Raw genomic sequence first — 11,392 nt, forward strand, 5'->3', positions numbered from 1 at the left:
AAAGAGTATAAGAACATTTAATGAAAAGATTTAGAAAATAGGAGGAAATAAATTACGCAGAAGTAGCAAACATTTAATGAGCCAGAAGGGGAAGCTGAGGGAAGTCACAGGGTGGGGGGGGGGAAATATATATGAATTCTTTTACTATTATTATTATTATTATATTGATGTGTGAAATATTAAACTGTAAAGCCAATAAAAATAATAATAATTCCCTTATTTTTATGATTACTTATTTCCAGGGTGCAACCCTTCTCCCAAGCGGGGAGTCCCTCCCTCCTCTGTATCATTTGGGATCCCTTTTCCCCCTGAATCCTTTTTCCATCTCCTTTTTCAGGCGAGGCGACCAGAACATCCGCTTCTGCGCGCGCAGCCTTCGGAGCGGCCGCGCTCGGGTCTATTCTGGCCCCTGATGGCTGCCGTAGCCGAAGCGCCGAAGAGGCGGACGCCGGAAGCCGCGCCTGCGCAGTCCGAGCCCGGGAAGCCGAGCCTGAGCCGGGCTCCGGGCGGGAGGGGCGTTTTGCGCCTGCGCAGTCGGGGCGGTTGCCATGGAGTCGGAAGGGGCCTACGAGCCGGGCTTCGTGGGGATCCGCTTCTGCCAGGAATGGTGAGGCCGGGGGGGGGCGAGGAGGAGAGGGCGGGGGCCGCATGGAACGGCCCTCCATCAGTCCCCTTAGGGGGCCGGGCTAGATGACCTCGGGGGTCCCCCTCCCAAGGCTGCAGGTCTGTGATATGCCGAGAAGGGGGGGCGGGGGGGGGTATCCTGCATAAGCCGGAACCGAAAATAAACAGGGACTGGCATGGTTTTCCAAAACACAGCCAGGGGTTGGGGAAAGAAAATTAAATTAAATTAAAATTTTAATTTAATTTAAAATTTAATTTAATTTAATTTAACTTAATTTAATTTAAAAATTCCTTCCAGTAGCACCTTAAAGGTAAAATCAGGAGGCGTCTGGGTAAAATCAAGGCAGCAACTGATCTACTTGAGAACATTCAAGTTGTCTGTTCATCAATGTTCTTCCCATGAAGAAGGGAGAAGAAACTGAGATTTTATCTGGACATCTCATTGCCTCCTCATAAAAAGTACAAAGAGTTCTTTCTTTATTAACTTCTGTTTAGAGTACAGAACGCCGATCAGATGTTTGAGCAGCTTCTTGAAGAAAGTGTGGCCAAGTTTCCTTGCATATTCAGTGGGATAAGTGGATTGTAGAGGGTTCTTAATTCTAGAGACCCTTAGATATAATGTCCAGGTTCTTGCATTTAGTCAGAAAGATGTCAGTCTGTACCTGAGCAAGTTTCTTGGTGAGGTTGATGGACTTCCATTTCTTTTCTTTTCTTTTTTTATAATTTTTTATTGTTAAAATAATTCAACATTAATACACATACAAACATACAAACATACATTTCATACAACATACCTACATACCTACAACATACCTACAACATAAAGGTAAAGGTAAAGGTACCCCTGCCCGTACGGGCCAGTCTTGACAGACTCTGGGGTTGTGCGCCCATCTCACTTAAGAGGCCAGGGGCCAGCGCTGTCCGGAGACACTTCCGGGTCACGTGGCCAGCGTGACATCGCTGCTCTGGCGAGCCAGAGCCGCACACGGAAACGCCGTTTACCTTCCCGCTGGTAAGCGGTCCCTATTTATCTACTTGCACCCGGAGGTGTTTTCGAACTGCTAGGTTGGCAGGCGCTGGGACCGAGCAGCGGGAGCGCACCCCGCCGCAGGGATTCGAACCGCCGACCTTTCGATCGGCAAGCCCTAGGCGCTGAGGCTTTAACCCACAGCGCCACCCGCGTCACCTTAGAGACCAGCTAAGTTAGTTATTAGGGGACGCAGGTGGCGCTGTGGTCTAAGCCACTGTGGATCAGAAGGTTGGCGGTTCGAATCCCTGTGACGGGGTGAGCTCCCGTTGCTCTATCCCAGCTCCTGCCAACCTAGCAGTTCGAAAGCACGTCAAAGTGCCAGTAGATAAATAGGTACTGCTCCGGCGGGAAGGTAAATGGCGTTTCCGTGCGCTGCTCTGGTTCGCCAGAAGCGGCTTAGTCCTGCTGGCCACATGACCCGGAAGCTGTGCGCCGGCTCCCTTGGCCAATAAAGCGAGATGAGCGCCGCAACCCCAGAGTCGTCCACGACTGGACCTCATGGTCAGGGGTCCCTTTACCTTTACTTACATTCACTTGTCTTTGAAACAAATGTAAAAGAACAAAAAATGGAGGGTGTAATTGTTTCACGCGTTCTTGTATTTTTAAAAAAATGAATGCAGAGCTCTATCCCCATACCAAAACTTTGGACGGTGGAATCGTATAAGACCTACCCAAATCACTGCTGTCAGCCTCCAGAGTGGATGAGATGCTGACATGAGGAGCTTGTCAAACTTTTGTGTTTATTCACAAGAAAGTGTTGTATTTGCTGCATTAGCAGCACTGAAGTGACCTCTCTGGGATGCAAGCCTTGCAGTGAGTGTGTCTGGAGGTCCGGGGTCCCAGAGGACAGGACCCCTCTCTCGACGTCACAGATGTGGTCCAAAGGAAAGCAGGCTTGGCTGCAGGAGTCACCAGAAGGAGGCATACCTGGCACCATCCAACCATCTTAGTGACTTTTAAATGTAATTAGAAAACCTACCTTTCAAATAGGGACACGCGTGGCGCTGTGAGTTAAACCACAGAGCCTAGGACTTGCTGATCAGAAGGTTGGAGGTTTGAATCCCCGCAATGACGGGGTGAGCTCCCGTTGCTCGGTCCCTGCTCCTGCCAACCTAGCAGTTTTCCAAGGCATGTCAAAGTGCAAGTAGATCAATAGGTACCGCTCCGGCAGGAAGGTAAACGGCGTTTCCATGCGCTGCTCTGGTTCGCCAGAAGCGGCTTAGTCATGCTGGCCACATGACCCGGAAGCTGTACGCCGGCTCCCTTGGCCAGTAAAGCGAGATGAGCGCCACAACCCCAGAGTCGGCCACGACTGGACCTAACGGTTCCTTTAACTTTTAAGTTAGTTATTGGTATGAGCTTTCATGTGCATGCACACTTTTTCAGGTACACGGGGTTAGGGAGAGATGCACATGGAAGAGCAACAGCAGCAGCAGCGGTCATAGTAAGGGGAATAATAGGAAATAGCAACAACAACAACAACAATTTAACAATAACAACATGCTCCCCTCTTGACTTTCAACTTTCCTGGGCACATGAAACTAACCACAGCTACCACGAATTTTTGCTCAACCCTCAAGAAGGAAGGGCCTTTTCGCTGGCCAGGTTCAACTCAAACCCATGGGGAAGGTTCCTGGGCATGGCAGAGAGAGAATCTGCCCATGGGATGACCACCTGGTGGAAACTCTTACTCACATGGTTCTTAAATGTAAACTATATGCTGATCTCCGCCACCAATCCCTAGAGCAACTCTGCGTCCCCAAATGGAAACCAGAGGTCATACACTTTCTACTATTGGGGAATGACCAGGAGCTCACCAAGTTAGTGGCCAAATATCTTTATCTGGTACAGTCATACCTCGGGATAAATATGCTTCAGGATAAGTATTTTGGGTTGCGCAACAAGGTGACCTGGAATTAAAGGAGCGTGTTACTTCCAGGTTTTGCTGCTCGAGCATGCGCAGACGGTAAAAATCACGTCACACACATGCGCGGAAGCGGCAAAACGCGGCACATGCAGACGCACAGTCGCATCTTACGTTCTATTCAGGATGTGAACAGGGCTCCGGAATGGATCCCATTTGCATTTTGAAGTACCACTGTATTCTGTTGTCGAAACACATTGCAGACGACTGATCTCCCTGGAGACCTAGAGATGTGACAACAGTCTGCTCTGCCTCTTCTTTTGGGGGGGGGGGTAAATGTTTTGTGCCATGGGGGAAGCGGTAATTCTGTACTGTTATGTTATGGATGTTTGTATGTGATGCCAATAAAATGTTTGATGATGATGATGATCATGAACAACAACAACAACTTATACCCCATCCATCTGGCTAGGTTTCCCCAGCCACTCTGGGCAGCTTCCAACAAAATATTAATAATTCAGAAAAACTTGAGACATTAAAAGCTTCCCTGAACAGGGCTGCCTTCAGATGTCTTCTAAACATCAGATGGTTTTTTATTTCCTTGACATTTGAAGGGAGGACATTCCACAGGGCGGGCGCCACCACTGAGAAGGCCCTCTGCCTGGTTCCCTGTAACCTTACTTCTTGCAGGGAGGGAACCGCCAGAAGGCCCTCGGCGCTGGACCTCAGAATGATGGGGGTGGAGATGCTCCTTCAGGTATACTGGGCCTTTGAGGCCGTTCAGGGCTTTCAAGGTCAACACCAACACTTTGAATTGTGCTCGGAAACGTACTGGGAGCCAATGTAGGTCTTTCTGGACCAGTGTTGTATGGTCTTGGTGGCCGCTCCCAGTCTAGAGTTATCTGGATCCATTTTAATCTGGCTTTGGGATTTAGATTCAGCGTCAGAGGAGCCTCGATGTGCTGGCTGGTGAGCTGTGGGACTGTTCCCAGAGGGAGGCGATGGAGGGCAGATGACAGACTCCTTGGCAGTGGTACTTTGGAATATTGTACGATTTTATCTTGTCCCCTGTACTTTTTAATATCAATATCAAACTGTTGGGAAATATGGATCATGAGATCACCAACATGTCATGTCAGGAGTTTGGAGCACAATGTCACCAGTATGTGAATGATCTGTCTCAGGCGATAAGACTCAAGCAGTAATTGCTTTTAAGAGTAATCCATGTGGTTATTTCATGGCGCTCTCTTCTTCTCCTCACAAGTTGAGAACTCTGTGTTCCAAACAGGGCGGTAAGCAAACTTAAAAAGTCATCTTGGTTGGCACATGTCTGTGCACCTCTGGGGCTGAAGCCAAACTCTCTCCAAATCACCTGAACCAAGCTATAATATGCCAGCATAATAATATTCCAAGAACTGTTGTTGTTGTTTCTGGGTCATTGGAGCGATAATTGGGAACAGGGTGTTCAGAAAAGGGCAGTATGCAAACTTAAAAAGTAATCATCGTTGGCACCTGTTTGTCTTGAGAGACAATGGAGTGTGCCTCAGGGGGTGAAGTCAAACTGCTGTGTTAGCATCACTGAAATGACCTCCCCGGGCGCAAGCCTGGGCAGTGGGTCTGGAGGTCCTGGGCAGCCCAGATGAGAAGACACCCCCCCCAGCCTCGCTGAGGTGGTCCAAAGGAAAGCAGAGCAATGCATTTGGCACCAACTTGGCGGCAGGAGTTGACGGAAGGAGGAGCACAAGGCGCCATCCAACTTCCTTAGCTGACTCCACTCTGGATTTGTGTAGGGTTTACCCCTTAGCTTTCTCTTTGTGCTGGGCCTGGGGGTTAACCCGAGCAACACGGTCCAGGTCCGGTCCTGAATCCAAGGGTTCCGCGAGGAGTCAGTCTGGCAGGACACGAGGCAGGAAACCAGGCTAGGTCAGGCACAGGGTCTCAGGCAGGTTCTGGCAAACAGCAACGTTGCTCCCGCAACCTGGGGCGGGATCTGACAGCCTTTTATCTCTGCCGGGGTAGCGGCCGGTCCTGATCCCCCAGCAACTCACCTCCCTGTCTTGCCCAAAGGCAAGCACTCCTCCTGCGAGTTCTCAGGTCTCTCCTTCTCTCAGACCTCAGTCTCTGCAGCTCGGGAGACGTCGGTGGGTGACTAGACCCAGGGGCCGCCTCAGCCTCCCCTGACCCAACCGGTAGTGGAGCAGCTGTAAGAGATGGCCCAGCTGGAGGCAACGAGGTCATCCCCGCATCTGGAGCCAGGGCAGGATCAGGCCCCTGACTCAGCTCAGCTGGTGTTTGATGCAGGGGAACCTGTGCAGATTGGGACTCTTCAGGATCAGGCCCCAGACTTGGTTCAGATGAGGCAAAGGATCCGGTGTGGACTGAGACTCCTCTGGCTCCGAGCCCCAGTCCCAGGCCATCACACTCTTCTCCCAAAGATATTCTGAAAGGCAGAAGAGATTTAGGACCTTCCGTTTGATGGGGTCCCTTCCCAGGTGGATGAGCCCCATCTGCCCCTCTCTTCCCTCTGTAGCAGGGGCAGGAATACCTTCTTGGCCGCTGGACCTCCTGTTGGTCTCATTTGCTCAGTTCACTGGAAACTGTCTTCACACGTAGGGGAAGTTCCTAACTCACCAAGGATTTGAGACCCATTGGCTCCCCTCCAGGGACATGTGGGGTGTTAGGGGAGGGGGGCATGTCATTCTCCTTCCACCTATGGTCCCAGCCTTGCACTCGACTCTCACCTGTGGCTCCTTGAAGCTGATAGCGTGCAACTGTGGCCACAACCTGGGAATTAGTAATGATGATAAGAGTATAATAATTGTTTGGAGGTCTTTTCCAGAAAGTGCTGTTCTGTGGGCTGGCATTGCGCGACCTGTGTGGGCTTCTCTTACACATAAACATGCTTGGCAGAAAAGACACCCAAGCCTACTTAATGTAAAAGGTAAAAAAGATAAAGGATCCCTGGACGGTTAAGTCCAGTCAAAGGCAACTCTGGGGTTGTGGCGCTCATCTCGCTTTCAGGCCGAGGGAGCCGGTGTTTGTCCACAGACAGCTTTCCAGGTCATGTGGCCAGCAGGACTAAACCGCTTCTGGCGCAACAGAACACCGTGACGGAAACCAGAGAGCATGGAAACGCCATTTACCTTCCCGCCACAGCGGTACCTATTTATCTACCTGCACTGGCTTTTGAACTGCTAGGTTGGCAGGAGCTGGGACAGAACAAGGGGAACTCACTCTGTTGTGTGGATTCGAACTGCTGACTTTCTGATGACAAGCCCAAGAAGCTTAATGGTTTAGAGCACAGAGCCACCCGTATCCCTTTAATGTAACATAGTGAGGGCCATTATCAGGGAGGCTGAGGACTTCAATAAGGGCATACTTTTATAATGTGCAATGTTTTATTATGTTTTTATATATGTTGCAAGGTGGGGCAACCCAGCCAAATGGGCAGTGTACACATAATAAAACAGCAACAACAAAAGTAGTATTCCTGCGTCCCTCAATTTATGAGCACAGGAAAAGTGAGGAGAAATGAATGTGCTTCAGTCTGCCAACCCAGCATCTCTTTGAGTTCTGTTCACAGCAGTTTAATGTTCTGATAACGTAATGGGAAAACAAAGAGAGGCAGCAATCCTGCTGAGCTGCAGAGCAAAAAAAAATGGGTTCGCTTTTAAAACTGGGCTGAAGGAATAATAGAATTGTGGAGGGGCTCCCAGGGGCCAGCTAGACCAACCCCGTGGCATGGCAGGAATCACAGTTGAAGCATCCCTGACAGGGAGCCATCCAACCTCCACTTAAAAACCTCCATGGAAGGAAGAGAAGAAGAGTTTGGGTTTGATATCCCGCTTTATCCCTACCCTGAGGAGTCTCAAAGCGGCTCACATTCTCCTTTCCTCTCCCACAACAAACACTCTGTGAGGTGAGTGGGGCTGAGAGACTTCAGAGAAGTGTGACTGGCCCAAGGTCACCCAGCAGCTGAAGGTGGAGGAGCAGGGAAGTGAACCCCATTCACCAGATTACGAGTCTACCACTCTTAACCACTACACCACACTGGCTCTCACTGGAGAGTCTACCATCTTCTGAGGGAGTCTCTTCCACTGCCTAACAGCTCTTGGCATCAGAAAAAGTTATCCTGCCATGTTGACGGGGGACTTGGGTGCAGGAATCGCTAAGCCTTGTGGTGAGTCAGACGTATGGGTCCATCTAGCCCCATATTGTCTACACGGACTGGCAGCCGTGATCTCCAGGATTTCAGGCAGAGAACGGAACCTGGGACTTTCTCCCCGCAAAGCAGCTGCTCTCTGCCCCTGGGCTTTGGGCTCCAGCACCTGTCAGCTCAAGCCAGAACAGCTGTTGCTGCCTACAACATCTGGAGGGCACCAGGGCCGGGCAAGGCAGCTCTCAGCTGTTGGCCCCCCACTCCCCACTCAGCTTCCTTTGATGTCCAGCCAACTAGTTCTAGTTTTACATTTGCATCTCACCTGTTCTCCAAGAAACTCACTTAAATCTTTCTCTCTCCTCTCTTTTTCAACAGCAACAACATGTTGTACCCTAAAGAAGACAAAGAGAACAGGATCCTTCTCTATGCTGTGAGTGTCAGGTGGCAATACTCTCTTCAGGGAGACTCCTGAGGTCAGAGTTTCACCATGAGCTGTTGTGGCTTTGTGGCAGTCCCTTCCCAGCTCAGCTGCCTGGCTGGGACCTTTTGGCCGGGAAAGGGGCGAGCTTGGTCATTTTGCCCCTTGTTTGCTAGCTTCGAGCTGCGGACCTTGGGAGGCAGCCGTAACTCAGCCTTTGAGATTGCTGGGCACGGATCACGGGTGTGCAGTGTCAGGAACGAGACAGCAGTGAATCACACAGAGCAGGTGGTTAACGCTTTATTAGAAAAACAGGATCCGCACAGGAATGCCCGGCCTAATGAGCCAAGCAACTCTTCTTTGGTAGGTCTTGTCCTTTATGAAGCAGTTGCGGAGACTGAAGGCCCCTGCCTTCCCACAGCTGCCTAAGTCTCCTCTTCCTGGTCTTTCCAGGTCTTTCCTAAGCAATCTGAGACTATGCCTGCAGGTCTTCCTTTGCTCCTCACACTTCATACCTCTCCTGGTCCTGGGAGCCCAGGGAAGAGGGGCACTTGTCACAGCAGGAGGGGGAGACACCTGTGCTGCTTCACCACCCAGACTCATCTCTGCCGCTTGGCCTTCCTCATCCTGCTCTGCCCATAGCTGTCAACTTTTCCCTTTTCTTGTGAGGAATCCTATTCGGACAAAGGGAATTTCCCTTTAAAAAAGGGAAACGTTGACAGCTATGGCTCTGCCGCTTCCGCCTCTGTCTTGACTTTTCTCTGCCACAGACTCCTCCTCCCCATCTCCTCCCTCTGTCCCACCACCAATCCCCACACTCAGAGCCTTCTTCCCCAGTTGGTGCCTCCCACCGTTCCTCTACGTCCAACCAGTCTGTGACACCCAGGCAATTTCTCCCTCCTGGCATCAGTCTTGTAGGTAATGTTTCCCCCCCCCCCCCCGGGCTTGCTGGGAACGTGAATGTGTGACCGTTCTCCTCTTCTCCCTGCAGTGCCGCAACTGCGACTACCAGCAGGAGGCTGACAATAGCTGCATCTACGTCAATAAGATCACGCATGAAGTTGAGTAAGTACCAGCAGCTGCCTTGAAGGAACTGCTGGCCTGCCTTGATCTGCCTGAAGCCCTGGAGAGGCCATTGCCAGCCACGCTGCATAAGGGAAGGCCCTGACTTTACATAAGGCAACCTCCTGTATTCCTGCGTTGAAAATCCAGCCTAGTTTTGCATCCACTTTGTTCAGACAAGTGAAACATGGGGAAATGCCCTAGTGGTTGATCACAAGCTGAACGTGAACTGGCGAAGTGACGCAGCTGCAGTGAAAAGTTATTTCTTGGCTGCCTTCACAGAACCATAGTTTCCAATCCAGGTGCCAGGCCAAGGTGGTCAGAGGGAGTGGGGGTGGGGAGCACCCACACAGAAACGATAATAATAATAATAATAATTTATTATTTGTACCCCGCCCACCTGGCTGGGTTTCCCCAGCCACTGTGGGCGGCTTCCAACAAAGATTAAAAATACATTAAAATATCTCACATTAAAAACTTCCCTGAACAGGGCTGCCTTCAGATGTCTTCTAAAAGCTGTATAGTTCTTTATCTCTTTGACATCTGAAGGGAAGGCGTTCCACAGGGCGGGCGCCACCACCAAGAAGGCCCTCTGCCTGGTTCCCTGTAACTTGGCTTCTCACTGGGAGGGAACTGCCAGAAGGACCTCGGAGCTGGACCTCAGTGTCCGGGCAGAACGATTGGGGTGGAGAAATGAGAAGAGAGGGGCTTTTTGGAAAATTCAGAAAACTGGTAAGGAACAAGCCAGGTGTCCTGGGGGCAGCGCAATGGGAAGAATGATGACGGCAAAAGAAAAGGGCGGTGGCGGGGGGGGGGTTCCCCCAGGGGTGGGGCTGACTTTTGACAGCAAGAGATTGCCGTTCATCACATAATGATTTCCACTGTATTTTCAAGATGGGCTGACTGGAAGTGCGCAGGATAACTATCAAAAGAATCACTTTTTAACCATCTGTATTTCAGTGAACTAACTCAGATCATTGCTGACGTTTCCCAGGACCCAACTCTGCCCCGAACAGAGGACCACCCTTGCCAGAAGTGAGTGCTGAGCTGTAGCCATTCTTCTTATTTTTAAAAAGTCTGGCAAATGCCACAAAGCATAGAACAGCCTGGGAGAAACAAAAGCCTTTGAAGGAGGCCAGCCCTCCCAGACATTTTGGACTCCCATCAGCTAGTCCCAGACATCGGGCGTGGGATACCAGCTTGGGAAGGCGGGGTGTGGGCCATTGCCTCTGCGCTTCCAGGATCTGCCCTGCCTCATAACCAGATCTTTCTACCCCTGTCTTCCAGGTGCGGCCACAAGGAAGCCGTGTTTTTCCAGTCTCACAGCGCAAGGGCTGAGGTGAGGAGTTTTCTTTTGAGATCTAGGGCAGCTGCTGTTTTGTAATCCCTGGCAGCAACACCCCTCTTAAAAGTTACGAGCAATGACATTTGCTCGCTTTGCATGTGGGTTTTCCTACATCAGGTCCTCTACTTCAGTAGCAGAATTTCAGCCGTGACCCCCACGTGATTTGCATGTCTGTTTTCCACCCGCTGCCCCACTCACTTATTCAAATATCTCCTCTTAAAACCAGCTGGGCGGCTGCCATAGAGTTTGGAGTCTCTTGTCACTTTAAAAAACTCCTCCAGGGGTGGGTGTTTCAGCTGAGCTCCTTACAGACTCGCAGAAGGGCGTTCCCACTGCCAAAACAATTTGCAGTTCTGCATTTGCAGTTCAAAACAAAACAGCATTATGGTTATGTTGCAAACATAACAGGAGTTTTTTTTCCCAGAGCTCCAAAACCTGGGGATTGGGGTCTGTGGAGGTTTGAAAGGTGGCCTCTGGTTCTGCTGGGTTTTAAGCCTTCACATTTCCCTGGATGTCTTTATGATCACAGGGGCAAGGCATGGAAAGACACCTGGAATAGCCGTCTCACCCCTTCCCTCTCTGCTTTAGGATGCCATGCGGCTGTATTACGTCTGCACGGCCCCACACTGCGGTCACCGCTGGACAGAGTGAAGCCTGTGGGGATGTCAGCCCCCTCCTTGTCCCTTTCCTGACGTTACCTTAATTTCTCTCCTTTCTGACAAACTTCCAGATGATTCAACTGCTGCCTGCCTGTGCCTAGACACCCTCTTTGACTTGGGTTGTTTGCGTTTTCAGCTCTGTTAATAAAACATGGTTTATATTTTTACAAAAGTAAAGCTGTGCTTCCTCAAGCCTTCCTGGGTGGGGCAGCTGGGGCTGGCACATTTGTA

The 11,392-nt window shown here is 50.6% G+C and overlaps 1 protein-coding gene across 2 annotated transcripts; it reads left to right on the forward strand.

Annotated features, from left to right (window-relative positions):
- The first annotated feature begins 458 nt into the window (after positions 1 to 458).
- Positions 459 to 11,338, forward strand: POLR2I (RNA polymerase II subunit I). 2 transcript variants are annotated; one of them, XM_079985838.1, is made up of 7 exons: positions 499 to 607; positions 5,092 to 5,304; positions 8,053 to 8,107; positions 9,087 to 9,160; positions 10,118 to 10,192; positions 10,445 to 10,496; positions 11,091 to 11,338. In XM_079985838.1, the coding sequence occupies exons 3-7, from the start codon at positions 8,060 to 8,062 to the stop codon at positions 11,151 to 11,153; spliced, it is 312 nt and encodes a 103-aa protein (XP_079841964.1). In that variant the 5' UTR covers positions 499 to 607; positions 5,092 to 5,304; positions 8,053 to 8,059; the 3' UTR covers positions 11,154 to 11,338. The 2 variants fall into 2 exon arrangements, with proteins under 2 accessions (XP_079841963.1, XP_079841964.1); XM_079985837.1 differs by lacking the exon at positions 5,092 to 5,304 and having other exon boundaries at positions 459 to 607.
- Positions 11,339 to 11,392: the final 54 nt, after the last annotated feature.

Source organism: Podarcis cretensis (assembly GCF_951804945.1).
Source record: "Podarcis cretensis genome assembly, chromosome: 8".
NCBI lineage: Eukaryota > Metazoa > Chordata > Lepidosauria > Squamata > Lacertidae > Podarcis > Podarcis cretensis.